The sequence below is a fragment of the Alosa alosa genome, chromosome 1 (genome assembly GCF_017589495.1).
Source record: "Alosa alosa isolate M-15738 ecotype Scorff River chromosome 1, AALO_Geno_1.1, whole genome shotgun sequence".
NCBI classification, from domain to species: domain Eukaryota; kingdom Metazoa; phylum Chordata; class Actinopteri; order Clupeiformes; family Clupeidae; genus Alosa; species Alosa alosa.
Window position 1 is genome coordinate 3405759 of NC_063189.1, and position 18659 is coordinate 3424417.

Below are 18659 nucleotides of genomic sequence, written 5' to 3' on the forward strand. Positions count from 1 at the left end.
CTTCGTCCAGGTGCTTCACACTACCTGTCAGCAACACTGCTCGGAGAGGAAGCCAGAGTTCGTCAACTGCCAGGCACACCTGCTGAGAGGTGAGACCAGTGAGCACAGGATGGTACTCTCTCCCCCCCTCATGAACAAGAAGTGCACTTTCAGTCAGGAACTACTTTTAAAGTACACTTAACAGTTCATACTGTGAGTTTACTTTAGGATCATAGTATACCAGAGGAAAACAGAAAACTGGTTTGTGCATATAGCTTTTATGCACTCACGTATTTATGAAATATGAATAATAAGTTGTTTTTCCTTTAGGGGACCAGTTTAGTCCAAATAAGCATTTTTTATGCTTTGTTATTTATATCTGTGTATAGTAAGTGTATTTAAAATGTGTTATTGGTGCACTTCTTTTTCGTAAGGAACTTTGCCTGGGTCTGTGGCTCACACATACACACACACAGAAACACACACACACACACACACCACGCCATCAGCCACAGGCCAGTGGAATATTTCTCTCCCCTAGAAGATTGGTATTTCAGCCGTTTTCAGCAGGGCATGCATATCAGAGGTTTAAACATGAGTTTGGAAAAAGATCAGATTTATTTAATTTATTTTTTATGCTTGTGTATGCTGTGAGCACACATAAGCACTTCTTGCTTTTACAATAAACGGTGCCGGGTTATAGAAGCTGCTATCTTTGCCAAAGGCAATTCCTATTGGGGAAAATAAAATATGCGTAACGTTTCCCTGATGACATTTTATGCATTTTTGCTGTCAGAAATACCAGTCTTCTGAAAACATTAACTTTCTCTCCTAAACAGTACCATATTAATACACACACGTACACACACACACACAGCCGATCTCACAGCTGAAATGCCACTATCGCAAGCTGTGAGATCCTGGTGAGAACCTAGGTATCTGATGTAGAAAAACACTGTAATCTGCCATGGCTTCTCATGCTCATGAGACTGGCTTTCACAGATAAGATAAGACTTCATTTGATCCCACAACGGGGAAATGTACTTGTTACAACAGCCAGAGAAAATGGATCCAACAATAGTAAGAATAAATAGCCAAAATAATAAACAGTAAAGGAATTAAAACTAGATGTATAGCGATAGCGTACAAAATATGACCGCCCGCTCAGTCCTGTACATCCGTTCGCCGAAAAATAAATCACACTTCAATTTGTCTCCATATTTTACTCCATCCCCACTCTTGAAACTTTTGTGTATGCTTGTTTGGCATGCCTGAGTGTGTAAAAGCGGCTGCACAGAAAGTACCCTACTGGTGCTGAAAAGGTGAATAGATTGTAGAATAGCCAAAGAAGATGTAGAATTGCTTTTAAAATCTCTAAACAATCACAAGTAGGGCAGTTCATCACAGTTCATCCATTGCAACTGGATTGACGAAAGGTCACTTACACCTGTAGGCTACATTGTATTTGGGAAAAGCAAAAGGTATCAGCATAATGTTATTTATTTTTTATGTATTTATAAACAAAAACATCTCTGTCAGTTCCATGCCGTTTTCAACAGCTATCAAAAACAAAGGTCATTTTTGGATGGATGGATTTTTTGTGAATGTTTCTTCTTCTACATAAGATTTTAGTCATCTTTAGTTCATGTAATACTTTATTGTCAATGCACAAATTAAGTAACAGTAGTCTGAAACGTTATTGTTAATGCACAAATTAAGTAACAGTAGCCTAGTCTGAAACGAAATGCTGTTTTACATCTAACCAGTGGTGCAAATAACTGACATGTCCAAATGGGCCTTGATGAAATGCGTCGCTAGACTGTTCATACACATTTTAACGGGCCAAAGTTGAAGAGCTTTTGTCCGTTATTGTTAGTGCAAATATAGGCTGATTCATGTTCCCTTGCATTGTTTAACTGAGGTCCATGGCTAGTCTGGCTTTCATCAGACCAAGCTCAATCTTTTAAGAAATCAAAAAATAAATAGCTGGCAGATCAGGCTGGGTTCACCCAGCCTAGTCCATAGGCACCGATATTGTTTAATTTTCGATTGAGATATACACGCTCTGGCTATTCTAAATGCAAAAAATGCATCAGGGAGTTATGACAAAACGGTAACTAACAAACTAGATCCTAATAGAAAGTTGTTAGCTTCCCTAAGCTACAGGTAGGATTATAAGGTAGGCCTATTGACAACATAAATTGTCAATAGGCTATGCTGGCGACACAAAATAAAATCTCCTTTGGAAACCAATGGCTTCATGCTTACAGTATCAAGCTGGACTTAAACTGTCATATCGTGGCGAAAAGTTGTAATAACATTCACGCGAGCTCCATGAGTCAAGGAAAGCGCGAATGAAGTAGCCACTTCTAAATGGGACCCACTACACAGTAGCTTAAGGTGTTTTGCTAAAGCAGCCATAATGAAATGAAGGTGTCATTGTTTGGATACTTCACACACACATGCTTTTTAATTTCACAGACTACAACTACCAAGCTGTAATCAAAGCACATCGATTCCCCTCTCACACCCTGCACGCACTTAAAACAAAATAAACAGGCGTCTCAGTCTCACGCATGTATAGGCAAAACTGTATCAGACCCGGTGTAACGTTGGTAAATCTTCCATTGCACAGAATGATTTTGTAGCACGCGGCAATAAATGACAGTCGAAGATACAAACAGTGCTGCTATACATTTGCTTGGTATAACCGCATTTATAGTTTTCGACAAATGCAATAAATCAAATGCCTCCATCACTCAACCAACGCTAACGGTAACATTACCTAGGTCCTTATTGATATTACAAGATTAACGTACCTGCAGTAAAACCAAGCATGTCCGATAAACATCCTCAGATTTATTTCGGCTTCAAGAAGAAATGGGAATTACACTTCATGTGAACATCGCCCTATCCTTATTAGATGTTCGCTGCGGTAAATTACAGTCCTTGTATGAAGCGCCCATTGTTTTTCCAACCCACTTTTAACTTCCAACAAAATTACGTCTCACTGCAACGATAAGCCATCTAGTGGACAAAGCGACTACTTCGCCAATACTGAAAATGCAGCCATGATGATGATGATGAATATTTATTTTGGCTTTCTTTTAATCCTACTGATTTTCATTTTTACCGGGGGCAAATCACAAATGAGTGATTATGAGCCAGGTTGATGTGGGCCCTTGAGACCAACATACCATAAAAAGATTCACAGAGAACTGTGTCTGCCCTACCCTCCTTTCGGGGGTCCAGTCCAGCTGGGGGCTGCAGATTAAAACGAAAAATGACGGTTCCATGCTATCCATGTGGGGGGTACATGCTCACCAAGTTTTGTGTACCCCGGTCTTTCAGTGTCCCGGGAATCCTTGTTGGTGTACGTCACTAAATGTACACATAAATTATTTTATTGTAAGGCCCCCCATGAACGAAAGTACACAAAACTTGGCATGCATTCAGAGGGTGTCATAATGATCCTACACTTCCAATTTCGTGCAGTTTTTTGACCATGTCAGCCAGAGATACCTCGCGATTACAACACCTCATTTTGCTTTTTCATTTTAAACTAGGTGGCTTATACATGAAATGAGAGGTTAATGGATAGGTTGACATGGCCCCTTAAGATCAACATACATAAAAAAGGTTGATTCTCCTAGGCCCTACGGTTCTCGAGATATTCACAGAAAACTGTGCCCGGCCCCCTACAGGCCAGTTGGTGTAATATAACAGAAATTCATTTATTGTGTGGCCCCCCATGAACAAAATTCCACGAAACTTGGCGTGCATTCAGAAGGTGTCAAAATGATCCTACACTTCCAATTTCAGGCAGTTTTGACTATGTTAGGTCACAGATACCTACAATTACAACACCTCATTTTTACTTTTTTGTGTTTAACTAGGTGGCGCTATACATGAAATTAGTGGTTATGGAATGGGTTGACATGGCCCCTTGAGATCAACATACAAAAAAAGGTGGTCCTCCTAAACCTTACGGTTCTCGAGATATTCACAGAAAACTGTGTCTGCCCTACCCTCCTTTCGGGGGGTGCAGTCCAGCGTGGGGGCTACAGATCAAAACGAAAAACGATGGTTCCATGCTATCCATATGGGGTTACATGCCCAAGAAGTTTTGTCTACCCCGGTCTTTCAGTGTCCCGGGAATCATTGACGGAAATTTGGACATGCGAAAAAGAAAAAAAAAAAAAAAATCTGACTAAACCTATATGACCGCCGCTTCGCTGCGCGGCGGTCATAATAAGACGTTGAGGAATAAAATAGTGCACAAAAAGTCTAAATAATAACAGCGGTGCAGTGCTTCATGACAGCCATATTATAGAGCCTGATGCAGATGAAAAGAATAGATTAGATTAGATTAGATTAGATTCATGAAAGACCTTCTTTTTTTCTGTACCCACTATAAGAAATAGTGAAAAATAATACTTTGATTGATGAGTATGGCCTATACCATAACCATATGGGAGGAACTCCTGTTGCTATACAGTAGAAGAGCCTATTGCCTATACTATACTATACTACTGTATATCCGTATGGAAAGAGCTCATGTTATGTCTTAAGACTGAGGAGGCAGAGAACAAAATGATTTTTAAACAAAAGTCATTTATTGAATGAAAAGTAAAGATTCAAAGATGCGACCTGAGTGGAAGCTGCAACAAGAGAATGCCTGAGCTGCCGATGAGACCTTCGCTGCCATTATCTGTCTGTGAGCAGCGGCGCTGTCTAGCGAAGTTTAATAAGAGCCAAACCCACAGTCGGCCCTCGTCTCGGTCTTTATCAGCCATCGATCGGTTTACTCCGCTGAGCTTCCCCTCAGCCTGTTTACTATGCAGCGCTAATCAGACCATCCCACACACTGGGTACACCACTCAGCACCGCCAGAGGGAAGGAGGGAGAGAGAGAGAGAGAAGGAGAGAGAGATGGAGAGGGATGAAGGGAGAGAGAGAGAGAGAAGAGGGAGAAGGAGAGAAAGGGAGAGAGATGGAGGGAGAGAGAAGAGGGAGAAGGAGAGAGAGACAGAGGGAGATGGAGGGAGAAGTCCGGGAATGAGAGGGAGATTTTGAGAGAGATAAAGTATAGGGGATATAAAGTAAAGAAAAGTGAGTTTATTGAAATAGCATATCTTTATGCAGAGTGCAACCCAAAGCGTGTATGAGACAGAGTGCGAAATGGAGACGAAGTGATGTGATGTGTTTTGAGATCGTGAGAAAGAGAGGTAGAACCTTAAAGGGAGAGAAAGAAAGAGGGATGACAGAAGAGAGAAGAATAAACAGTGGGGGTGAGTGAAAGGGATTGGCACTGGTTGGTGTTGTTGTACAGAGACGGGAAGTGAGTGGGAGAGAGAGAGATGGGGATTTTTTGATAGGGACATGACCCAGGGAGAGAGAGATGGGGGCGATCGGGACATGACCAGAGGGAGAGAGAGATGGGGTGCGATCGGGACATGACCGCAGGAGAGAGAGAGATGGGGTGCGATCGGGACATGACCGCAGGAGAGAGAGAGATGGGGTGCGATCGGGACATGACCGCAGGAGAGAGAGAGAGAGATGGGGTCGCGATCGGGACATGACCGCCAGGAGAGAGAGATGGGGTCGCGATCGGGACATGACCGCCAGGAGAGAGAGATGGGGTGCGATCGGGACATGACCGCAGGAGAGAGAGAGATGGGGTGCGATCGGGACATGACCGCCAGGAGAGAGAGATGGGGTCGCGATCGGGACATGACCGCAGGAGAGAGAGATGGGGTGCGATCGGGACATGACGCAGGAGAGAGAGAGATGGGGTGCGATCGGGACATGACCGCAGGAGAGAGAGAGATGGGGTGCGATCGGGACATGACCGCAGGAGAGAGAGAGATGGGGTGCGATCGGGACATGACCGCAGGAGAGAGAGAGATGGGGTGCGATCGGGACATGACCGCAGGTCGGACTCCAACCTGGGTCCCCGTGGGCACTCAGACCCGTTCATGGTACAGGCGCTGTAGCCTGCTGCGCCACAGCGCCCCTGGGATCTGAGCTTTTAATACTCACTGCTGCAGTCAACAGAGAGAGAGAGAATGAGTGATCATGACCGAGAGAGAGAGAGAATGAGTGATCACGACAGAGAGAGAGAGAGAATGAGTGATCACGACAGCAGAGAGAGAGAATGAGTGATCACGACAGCAGAGAGGGTGTGGATGTGTGTTGTGTAATTGGGAGCGCAAGGGTGTGTGACACAGAGGAAGGGGAGTGTGTGTGTGTTAAGTATTCAAAATTGTTTAATGTTTATCTCTGCAGCTGACAGCAAGGTGTGTGTGTGTGTGTGTGTGAGAGAGAGAGAGATTCAAACATGCTGCAGGGGAGTAGTGGGAGTGTGTTTCAACAGAGAGGGGGTGATTTGAGGTGTTTATTAGTGCTTTTGCAGAGTTTGACACTGAGTGAAGAGGTGCTGCCTATTTAACATGTAGCATAATGCTCACTGCTGCGTTAGCAGAGAGAGAGACAGGAGAGAGAGAGAGAGAGAGAGGAGGGAGAGAGAGAGAGGATAAGGAGAGCAAGGGGGAGGGGCGGGGCTCGGCATTAACGGGCGTCCATGGGGCACCATAAAAATGCTTCCGACACAATAGAATGATGTCTGGGACAACTCTGGGACAGTAGAAAAAATGGCAAAGCAAATTTCAAAATAGGTACTTTTTTCCTAAACTGTTGGCTACATGGGAATCTAAACAATATCTTTCTCGCCTTTATAAAATTATACAAAATTTGACCTGGCGTATTGACGGGCAGCTGGCAAAAAGCAGCGTTAGCCAGCTGATCTGTAAAAGCGGTTTTGTACACGCGAGCCTTACAACACTGTTTAGGCTACTGCTCTTCAAATCACTGTTGGCTACAATGTTATTTTTGGTACAAATATAGTAAGATACCCAAATGGGCTGGGTGCTTGGTGTTTCCTTAGGAATCTACCATTGGTTAAATGAATATTAAGTGACTCATAGGCCAACACAAAAAAGGCACGGGCGGTAGGCCTAATGGGTCACTTTCCGATATAGAGGTTAACTTTAACGACGTTGTGGTTAACTTTAGGCTACCTGAAACTGCTTTACACTCTTCTTAGAGAATGTTTTACAATGTCAAAAACAGCTTGTTACATCGAGATACATAGTTGCAGCAGATCTAACCACGCTTTGCTACTTTAATTTAATTGGGAACGCATTTGAGTGTGCACAAGAGGGTGAGGCGGGCAGGAGAGTAGCCTATTGACAGCTTCGTGGTCATTTCAAAACGCTACTTATTGTTTTCACTGAGATCTGTGGCCATGACCTCACACCAAACTGACATTGAAATTAAAGACACATGAAAATAGATTATTGACGGAATGTTTTACAACCCTGTCCGGCCAAAGCGATGGACAATGAGCGTCTAGTGCAACCTCAAAAGAGCCAAAGCGCAATCTGGAAAATGCGATGTTTTGCGTTAAGTTAAGTTTGCGAAACAGCAAATGATTAATGTTAATTAAAATGGTCTTTTAATAAATTGTTCAGAACTGACGCAGGTGGACCAGAACGAAGGTTAATTAATGATGCAAGTTACTGATCATTATGCTGTTTATTATGTAGAATGGGAAAAACAAGAACTTGAATTTGGGGACACTGGTGTTTTAAGTCCGGGACAGTGCAAATTAGAATTGGGACAGCCTTGGGACCCCTGGAGAAAAGTTAATTTCGAGCCCTGGGGAAGGGGCAAAAGTAGAAGATAGGGGTAGTGCTGGTGTGTGTGTGTGTGTGTGTGTGTGTGTGTGTGTGTGTATGTGTGTGTGATTCTCTCAGGGAGTTTAATATTCATCCAGGTGTGGTGCAAGACCACTGCACTCAGCATCCTCCCCAATTGGGAAAGGAGTGTGTGTGTGTGCGTGTGTGTGTGTGTGTGTGTGTGCGTGCGTGCGTGCGTGTGTGTTAGATGCTTACCCAGGCGTGGCGTTAGATCACTACTCTCAGCGTTCCTCCCCTGCTGCCTGGTCCTCCGGGCGTGTTAAGGTTGCCTGCGGTGTTGATGGGTAAAGAGCATCCCCCGCAGAGAGGACCTGTTACTCAAACTCTACCCCTCTATACCCGTAATGGGGCAAACATCAGCCCACTGAGACAAACTCTACCCCAAATATACCGCTAATGGGGCAAGCATCTGCCTCTGATAGATCCCTTTCATGTTGCCTGAGAGCAGAGGAGGTGTGTGTCATGTGTGTTATTTATGAGCTGACAGCCAAGGTGTGTGTGTGTGTGTGTGTGTGTGAGAGAGATTCAAACATGCTGGGGGTGTAGTGGGAGTGTGTTCAACAGAGAGGGGGGTGATTTGAAGGGTGTTTAGTGGTGCTTTTGCAGAGTTTGACACTGAGTGAGAAGAGGTGCTGCCTATTTAACATGTAGCATAATGCTCACTGCTGCGTTAGCAGAGAGAGACAGGGAGAGAGAGAGAGAGGAGAGAGAGGAGAGGGATAAAAGGAGTAAGGAGGGAGGGGCAAGGGGCTCGACATTAACGATGTCCCGGCGTCGGGCACCATAAAAATGCTTCCGGGACACAATGGGAATGATGTCTGGGACAACTCTGGGACAGTAGAAAAAATGTAAGCAAATTTCAAAATAGGTACTTTTCCTAAACTGTTCACATCAGGAATCCTAGCGATATCTTTCTGGTCTTTATAAATTATACAAAATTTGACCTGGTGGCGGGCAGCTGGCAAAAACAGCGTTAGCCAGCTGATCTGTAAAAGCGGTTTTGTACATGACCTTACAACACTGTTTAGGCTACTGCTCTTAAAATCACTGTTGGCTACAATGTTATTTTTGGTACAAATATAGTAAGATACCCAAATGGGCTGGGTGCTTGCGTTTCTTAGGAATCCATTATTGGTTAAATGAATATTAAGTGACTCATAGGCCGACAAAAATAGGGCCGCGGTGGAGCCCTAATGGGTCACTTTCGATATAGAGGGTTAACTACGGCGTTGTGGTTAACTTTGGGCTACCAAGCTGCTTTACACTCTTCTTAGAGAATGTTTACAATGTCAAAACAACTTGTTACGCCGAGATACATAGTTGCAGCAGATGCTTCACGCTTTGCTACTTAATTTAATTAGGAGGCGCTTGTTTGAGTGTGCACAAGAGGGTGAGGCGTGGCAGGAGGTAGCCTATCGATAACCGTGGTCATTTCCAGCGCTACTTATTGTTTTTCACTGAGATCTGTGGCCATGACCTCACACCAAACTGACATTGAAATTAAAAGACACATGAAAATAGATTATTGACGGAATGTTTTACAAACCCTGTCCGTCAAAACGATGGACAATGAACGTCTAGTGCAACCTCAAAAAAGAGCCAAAAGCGCAATCTCTGAAAATAAGTGATGTTTGCGTTAAGTTAAGTTTGCGTGAAACAGCAAATGATTAATGTTAATAAAAATGGTCTTTAATAAATTGTTCAGAACTGACATAGTGGACCAGAACGAGTTAATTAAGTGATGCAAGTTACTGATCATTATGCTGTTTATTATGTAGAATGGGAAAAAACAAGAACTTGAATTTGGGACACTGGTGTTTAAGTCCGGGACAGTGCCAAGTAGAATTCGGGACAGCTGCGGGACCCTGAGAAAAAAAGTTAATTTCGAGCCCTGGGGAAGGGGCAAGTAGAAGATGGGGTAGTGCTGGTGTGTGTGTGTGTGTGTGTGTGTGTGTGTGTGTGTGTGTGTGATTCTCTCAGGGAGTTTAATATTCATCCAGGTGTGGTGCAAGACCACTGCACTCAGCATCCTCCCCAATTGGGAAAGGAGTGTGTGTGTGTGTGTGTGTGTGTGTGTGTGTGTGTGTGCGTGCGTGCGTGTGTGTTAGATGCTTACCCAGGCGTGGCGTTAGATCACTACTCTCAGCGTTCCTCCCCTGCTGCCTGGTCCTCCGGGGGCGTGTTAAAGGTTGCCACCTGCGGTGTTGATGGGTAAAGAGCATCCCCCCGCAGAGAGGACCTGTTACTCAAACTCTACCCCTCTATACCCGCCAATGGGGCAAACATCAGCCCACTGAGACAAACTCTACCCCAAATATACCCGCTAATGGGGCAAGCATCTGCCTCTGATAGATCCCTTTCATGTTGCCTGAGAGCAGAGGAGGTGTGTGTCATGTGTGTTATTTATGAGCTGAAGGCATGGCTGTGTGTGGTGTGTGTGTGTGAGTGTGTCTGTGTCTGTATGTGTGTGTGTGTGTGCTACTGACGATGTCCACAGCGCTGACTCCACATAAGCCTTGCTGCTTATCAGCACTCCAGGCTGATCTCCACTCTGTCAGGTCTGTAGAAGCTCAGGAGTGTGTGTGTGTGTGTGTGTGTGTGTGTGTGTGTGATCTCCAGTCAGTCGGTCAGGTCTGTAGAGGCTCAGGATTGTGTGTTTATGCCAGATCGCTCCCGGTCTTTCACTGCCATTGACCCCTACCAGCCAATACTACGACTTCCCACACACACACACACCTCCATGACTGACTCCCCCTTCATCAGACACAGCTCATAAATCAGATGCGCCTCACTCTCTACTCTCTTGCCCTAGGAGACACACACACACACACACACATACACACATACACACACACACACACACACACACACAATTACAGGTGCTGTTCTCTCGTTTCAGCCCTCAGAGTAGTGTGTGTGTGCGTGTGTGTGTTTGGGCTCACAGTGAGAACATTGGATTGAAGGTGGCACAGAAGAATGGCGAGTCCAAAGAAAGAGGCTTTGGTTACATACTGATGTTACTGAAAAGATGTGAGAGAAGAGACAGAGAGAGAGAGAGATAGAGAGAGAGGAAGGAGGAGAGGATGGAATATATAAATGGATGAATAAGTGGCACTAGTAGAGGTAGTTTTGCTGGATGTATCCGGTTCGTCCACCTGTCTGTCTGCCTGCCTTCCTGCCTGTCCGTCCCAGTTTAAGTCTCACACCAGTGCAAAACAAATATGATGACGCTGCTCAGGTGTGGGACAACAACTGTGCCGGACACGTCCACCGACCTCCACGGACACCAAGGTCATCACCCGCCTCCTCTAGAACCTCCACGGACACCAAGATCATCACCCGCCTCCTCTAGAACCTCCACGGACACCAGGATCATCACCCGCCTCCTCTAGAACCTCCACGGACACCAGGGTCAGCACCCGCCTCCGCTTAGACCTCTGCGGAAACCAAGGTCATCACCCGCCTCCTCCTCTCCTCTTGCGGAAACCAGCGCTCCCCCCACTACACTTCTACAAGTCGAACGTTACATTATTCTGCTTTCTGGTATCTTGACAACGGTGTTCTGTGTTGCTATCTTACTAGGCTGTCCGAAACAAAGTTCGTAGCTGGTACCTTGATGCCTGCTACGGCAAGTGACTCGTTAGAGAGCTGAAGGCAGCGAGACAGCAGACAGCTCCCTTCTGTTTCGGACAGACCCCTAGACAAAGGAAAGAAAATAACAACACAACTCGAGGTGGAGTTGAAGAATTAGGGGAATCAGTTTAACAGAAAAGGGCAAGTTTGAAGAGGAAGGTTTTTAGAGCCTGCTTGAAGGATGGGAGGGTCTTTGATTGGTCTGTTGGGAAGGGTGCTCCGGAGGAAGGGTGCGGCAGCTGGGAAGGGTGCGGCAGCTGGGAAGGCCTTGTCGCCCACGATCCAGAGATTCAACATTTAGATCCTTTATTAGCATGGCTGTTTGAGTGACAGGTTGCTAAAGGTAGTTTAAGGAATAACACAGCACTTTAACAACACTGTTACAAAAGCTCTTCTGCTCTACTGTAAGGAATAACACAGCACTTTAACAACAGCGTTTCAAAAGCTCTTCAGCTCTACTGTAAGTTGCCCATTCTCTTCTCACCCTGGACTCTCAGCCAGAGAGGATTAGGCCCTGTCCCGGGCTGGTTGCAGATTTATGTGGTGACGTCCAGGGTGTAGCAGCCTTAAGTGTGATAAGTGGACAGCTCCATATTTCAAGCTCTTTATTTTGTTTCCTGTTTGTCCTGTTTCCAGAAGGAATGGATCCGGCTCAGCTCAAGTGTAGTGTGTGTGTGTGTGTGTGTGTGTGTGTGTGTGTGTGTGTGTGTGTGTGTGTGTGTGTGTGTTGTGCAACACCATGAGACCCAGCAAGTTGTGGCAAATCATTAATGTGTCCTGACTGAGCATGCAGTGCTAGGGATCGACCGATATGTTTTTTTCAGGGCCGATACCGATATCAATTATTACCAAAACAGGAGGCCGATAACTGATATGTAAAACCGATATGTCAGTTGTCAAAAAGGGGGGTAGATAGTAAAGGCTATATGCTGCAAAAAATGCATTCAAAATCATTTAATTATGCAAACTTTTCTTTCTTCTTTTGATACACAATTGTCTATCAACTTGCATCACTTTGCAAGTGTAAATCCTGTGTATCATGTTAATCCAAGAGCTGAGTGATAGCAATTATTTTCATGCAGTAGGCCTGCACAATTGAATAGTTACAGTTGAATAGTTTAACAAAACAGTTTTAAAATAGTTCTTAGGCTATTTAAGCATGCAATTTGTGTCCATGTGTAGGCTATAAGCTACACTTTTGAGAGCCTAAAAGGCACGTTAATAGCCAGCTCAGGACGCAATTTTGTTCAGGTCGGATTAAATTACGGTTGGCCCTGGGTGCATGTAGTCTTTTCTGACAGTCCGTTTCAAAAAGGAGCAATTAGACTTTTTGACGTTTGCTATCGCATAATTTAGGACTTGTCTGTACTATGTCCTCCGAGGTGTCCCGTTATTCACAATTAACGAACGAGGCGGAGGCAGAGAACTCCCGACACGCAGCACCCGAGTTTGTGGGATAAGTAAACAGCATCAGTAACGTGCATCAATCGGGAATTCGCTAAATGAAGGAAGTGGGTGCTTTACTTATTGATCCGGATCAAAGAGACAATAGCTTACAAAGTGGTGTTTTTGTAACTTCACTGTAGATGATTGTGATTCACTGCAACTTCAGCAATGTAGGCTACCTTCCTTACCTTGGAAAAATAGCTCCTTAGGCTACAGCCCAGTCTACAATATGCCTCAGTGAGAATCCTAAACTTTGTCTGTGTTCAGTCTTCCATCCTGATTGGCTGCATTCGTGCTAACGAACAAATCAGACGGTGTAGTGGGCGGGACAATACTCTTGACCACAGAGCAGCAAATTCAGGGAGTGAGAGACGCTTTACAGACAAAGTAGCGCGTTTCATTCTTTATCCATTTCAGTATCGGCTTATCGGTGGAAAAAATGACCGATACCAATTATTATAAAAATGCTAAATATCGGCCCTAATAATCGGCCAGGCCGATAATTGGTCGACCCCCCTTTACGTTACGTAAAGTCATATACTGTACTTCCATAGGTAGCCATACAGTAGTTCTCAGACACACATAAGGCAGTGTGTGTTTGTGTGTGTGTTCATTCATGTTTGCCTATATTCATGACTGTTTCTGTGTGTGCGTGTGTGTGTGTGTGCATGTGCACTCTCAGGAGAGTCTACACACACACACACACACACACACACATCCCTGCCGTGTCGTGACTGCAGGAACTGGTGCCGTTGTTGACCGCAGACAGAGGCGCAGTGTGTTTTGGTCAGAGCTAGCCTTGGCGTGTCCGTTCTCTGTCCGTTGATTGAGATGTGGCCCTTTGTGTTGCGCCTCTACGCGCTAACGTTAAAAAGCCCAGCCGGGGGCTCCCGCCAGTGGGAGTGACCTTTCAGAAGACACATTCTCAGGCCCTTAATCACACTCATTGGGGATGATATGAAGTTTCTTCGATGTGCATGAGTCATGGAACTGGCTGGTACCGATTAGTTTGCACCACAGAGTTGGACTACATTTAAGAACACTTCAGATAGCTTGGCTCTGGTCTGGCTCTTGGCTTGGTTTCCAGATAGTAAACAGCGATAGAGGAAGCTGAAGCTTAGACTCAAGCAGAGGTTAACCACTTTGTTTAACATACAGAAGGAGAAAAGCAAAAAAGGCCCAGATTAGACTCAATAAGTGACTTCTATCAGTAGATACTAGTAGCAGTTGTGCTTTATGCCTGATAATGCATTAAGTGTATATAGCAGTAGATTACTAGAGCAACTTTACAACGGGGAATAGAGATGTGTTATACTGTAGGAATAGAGATGTATTAGGAATAGAGATGTGTTATCCTGTAGGAATAGAGATGTGTTATCCTGTAGGAATGGAGATGTGTTAGGAATGGAGATGTATTAGGAATAGAGATGTGTTATACTGTAGGAATAGAGATGTATTAGGAATAGAGATGCATTATACTGTAGGAATAGAGATGTATTAGGAATAGAGATGTATTAGGAATAGAGATGCATTATACTGTAGGAATAGAGATGTATTAGGAATAGAGATGTATTAGGAATAGAGATGCGTTATCCTGTAGGAATAGAAATGTATTAGGAATAGAGATGTATTAGGAATAGAGATGTATTAGGAATGGAGATGTATTAGGAATAGAGATGTGTTATCCTGTAGGAATAGATAGCTCTGCTCCTTCTCCACTGGGTTCTCCACTGGGTGCTGATCTGAATGTGCTGTCCATGTTGTTTCATCAGAGTAATAAGAGATGCAGAGGCTCTGGGGTTTCTTCCACTTGCATCAGCCTACTATGGCACTTCAGAAAGACAGACAGGCCTTCACCCGACATCAATCAATCACATTTGAACACACTTACTAACGAGACTAAATTGATTAATTGATCACCTGAATTAATGTTCACTTTGTTGGTATAATTGTTTGTTATGTTGTGCTTGGAGTGATTTTTGTTTTTCTAAATTATTGGACGATGCGCGGTGCTTTCCGTAGGGTCAGATTTACTGATTTGGCCTGCAGGTTGGGCTATGCTGTTTCAGCACCTCGTCTCTCTGCTGACTATTCCCTGAAGGCTCTTTTCCACTCAAATATGCTGTTGAGGTACAGCTCAGCAGATAAACAAATCAGTAGTACTCCCACTTAAGCACTGTGCTGGAATCCTCAGTACTGACAACACTCAGAACATTCTAGATAAGAACATTCCCTCACACATTGGAACATTGTATTTCAGTTCATGTCTGTTGAGATGTTCTTAATTGGAATGTTCTTCTGATGGAGGTTTCTAGAACACCGCTTGTGTAAAGCGTCATTCCACTTTGGATGAAGAAACTGGTCACAGAACTCTACTAAGTCAATCTAGTCAACAATGTGTGTTTCAGAGTAACTTACTAGTAACTTACTAGGTGTGGTGACCATCTAACTAAACTAAACAGCCTAAACCCTGAGGATGAACTGACCGAGATTAACCTGAGTGACCCAGAATGCTCTCTGGCTGCTGGACATGAAGCGTCTTGTTGTCTCCCACAGCGGACGATCAGTCAGTAAGTTCAGCGAGTAAAGTCTTTGTCCGCTGCCAGATCTATTTGAGGAAAAAGGGGGTCAGACTGAAGAAAGAGGTGGTCTCAGAGGCAGGCCGTCTGCTTAGCGCAGGTAAGCCCAACCGTGATGCAATAATGTGCTGATAATTCTTTTTCCAGGTCCGACCGGACCCAAAGCGGCTCTTTTTCTTTTCCAGAGACGGTAAAAGAAACAGTTTTTTCCCCCCACTATTCAGAGTAGCCTACACGAAAATGGTCATCCTACAACTCACCTGTGCCTCAACATAATAACATCCTGTTTTCCTCAGAGGCCTGGACGTTACCCTTGATCACATCATCTGGCTGCACAGCTACACCAATTACTCTGTTAGAGTCAAGTGATGCTTTTTATAACTCCAAAACAGAGGTGATCAGGAAAAAGTTCACAGGGTCTGAAGACAGGCTGGCATGATGCTGGCATGATGTTGGCATGGTCTTCTAGGTCCGGTGGTAATGTTAGATAACAGCCCTGTTAAACAGTCGGGTAGACTACACTGGCACACACACACACACACGGATTACTGTGTGCTGAAGCATATTGTAAGTTGCTTACACTTGTGCAATCTGTTATCTGTGAATGTTGACTATTGATATTTATCATGAATTTTCTCATTAATTCCTAGTTGAACCGGAACTCCCTGAAGTCGCTGGTTTGTTTCTGGTGTAATGAGCTGTGAATGTGCATGTGTAGAATTATTTTTCAAATGCCCTTAACTAGGCTGTGTGCTAGGAGGTGAATAGTGGCCTTCATGTCCTCTCTACGCTTTACCATGTCGGACAAATTGAAAAGGACAACGCTCTTAGTGGACTCCCACTCCACCGAACACACTGAAATGTCAGGGCGTGTCTTTTGTGGTATTTAAGCTAGAGGTCAGAACGTCGTAAACGGTGCCCTGGTCTTCTCAAATCTCCCAATGAGAGCCAAGGCCGTTTCCAGCTTCATGCTGCACTGCTGCTGGAGAGAATGAATGAGGAGCTCTTATCGGCTCAGGTGAGAAGGTTCCAGAAGGTCACCATTTGCATAAATTAGTCAGAAGGCACGCGAGTGTGTGTGTGTGTGTGTGTGTGAGTGAGAGAGAGGTTCTCAGGCAAGCTTGCCAGCTCCCAGCAAGGGAGTTTCACACCCCTGTGAGTTTTGATGCTCCTTACAGCTGCACACACACACACACACACACACACACACACACACACACACACACACACACACACACACACACATAAGCACACACACATACACATAAGCACATAAGCACATACACACACACACATACGCACAAGCATCCAACTTCCACACTTGCATGTAGACATGCACATACCTTTAAACCATCATTGCTCCACATCCTTTCTGCCTTTTACACACACACACACACACACTGGATCTTTATGGCATGGCATATAAGAGTGTGGTTAAAGCGAAACCAGCAAGAACTCTCACTGGGGTCTGTGTGGATGTGTGGGTGGCATCTGTGAGCTGAGACACACACACACACACACACACACACACACACACACACACACATGCAGTGGTGTTACCCATGTCTGTTGATGGCCTGTTAGATCAGGATGTCCTCCCTGCGGGAGCTCTGTACGTGAGCAGACTGTGTGTGGCAGACATGCCATGTGGTGTGAAGTTTACTCCATAAACAGCCAGAGCAGCACCAAGGAGACGCGTGGGGATGTAGCAGTGGGAATGACGCGTACGCCACGCTACAGCACTGTCAGTTAACGCAACACCCCCACCTGCAGTGGAACAACGTCTCTGGAATATTAGGAACGTCTCTAGAATATTAGGAACGTCTCTGGAATACTATGAACGTCTCTAGAATATTACAGTAGGAACGTCTCTGGAATACTATGAACGTCTCTAGAATATTAGGAATGTCTCTAGAATATTAGGAACGTCTCTAGAATATTAGGAACATGGAACTTTCAATTCAAAAGAACTTTTTCTGCAGCAGGGAGAGCAGCTGGTTAATAATAAGGATTAATGCCAAATCTGAAAGATATACTCTAAATGATACTGTGCTGTCTCATTGGTAATCTGAAAGATATACTCTAAATCATACTGTGCTGTCTCATTGGTAATCTGAAAGATATACTCTAAATGATACCGTGCTGTCTCATTGGTAATCTGAAAGATATACTCTAAATCATACCGTGCTGTCTCATTGGTAATCTGAAAGATATACTCTAAATCATACTGTGCTGTCTTATTGGTAATCTGAAGTTTCATTGGTAATCTGAAAGATATACTCTAAATCATACCGTGCTGTCTCATTGGTAATCTGAAAGATATACTCTAAATCATACTGTGCTGTCTCATTGGTAATCTGAAGTCTCATTGGTAATCTGAAAGATATACTCTAAATCATACCGTGCTGTCTCATGGGTAATCTGAAAGATATACTCTAAATCATACCGTGCTGTCTCATGGGTAATCTGAAAGATATACTCTAAATCATACCGTGCTGTCTCATTGGTAATCTGAAAGATATACTCTAAATCATACTGTGCTGTCTCATGGGTAATCTGAAAGATATACTCTAAATCATACCGTGCTGTCTCATGGGTAATCTGAAAGATATACTCTAAATCATACCGTGCTGGCTCATGGGTAATGGAAGGAAAAAACAACCTCTAGGCTTTGAGAGCCAAAACTACTTCATTTTCTCAGATACAGTTTTTTTGTGGTTAAGAAGTCATTAGACATTTACTTAACCACCAATTACAATCCTTTTCAAAACGAAATACTTTATATGCATACAATATTACCTACTGTATGGAGGACATATCTGTATATATACAGCCAATAACTCAGTGTTATGGTGCTGTAGAGATTAGTATGCAAATTCATTGTGTCCTAAAATCCTCGTGAAGCGATCTTTGAGAAAGTGATTTTATTTTTTAAAGTATTTTTCAGTGTTAGACACAGTTCAGAGATTTGTGTGTGTGTGTGAATGTTTGTGAATGTTGAGTGGTGTCTGGGTATTTGGATCTTGTCTGTGCCTGTGTAAGCATCCTGGGCAATCAAGTTGTCACCGCACTGTGGTTTAGTCCTACCAGAGACGTGTGTTTGCTGATGGCTGTCTGATGACACACACACACACACACACACACACACACACATACACACTAACTCAGTCTCCCTGTCCAATGGCACAGTAATTACAATCAGCCCCCTCTGTTACTGTCTCTTCTTGTTGCTCTGCCTCTATCTTTGTTTCTGGGTTCACACC

The 18659-nt window shown here is 44.2% G+C and overlaps 1 protein-coding gene across 1 annotated transcript in view; it reads left to right on the plus strand.

Moving 5' to 3' along the window:
- stxbp6 (syntaxin binding protein 6 (amisyn)) overlaps positions 1–18659 on the plus strand; it is a 133396-nt gene that overhangs the window by 100263 nt on the left and 14474 nt on the right. Inside the window, 1 exon segment of the mRNA XM_048247922.1 lies at positions 1–89. This exon segment is cut by the window's left edge and continues 77 nt beyond it. Coding sequence (XP_048103879.1) covers positions 1–89 — 89 coding nt within the window.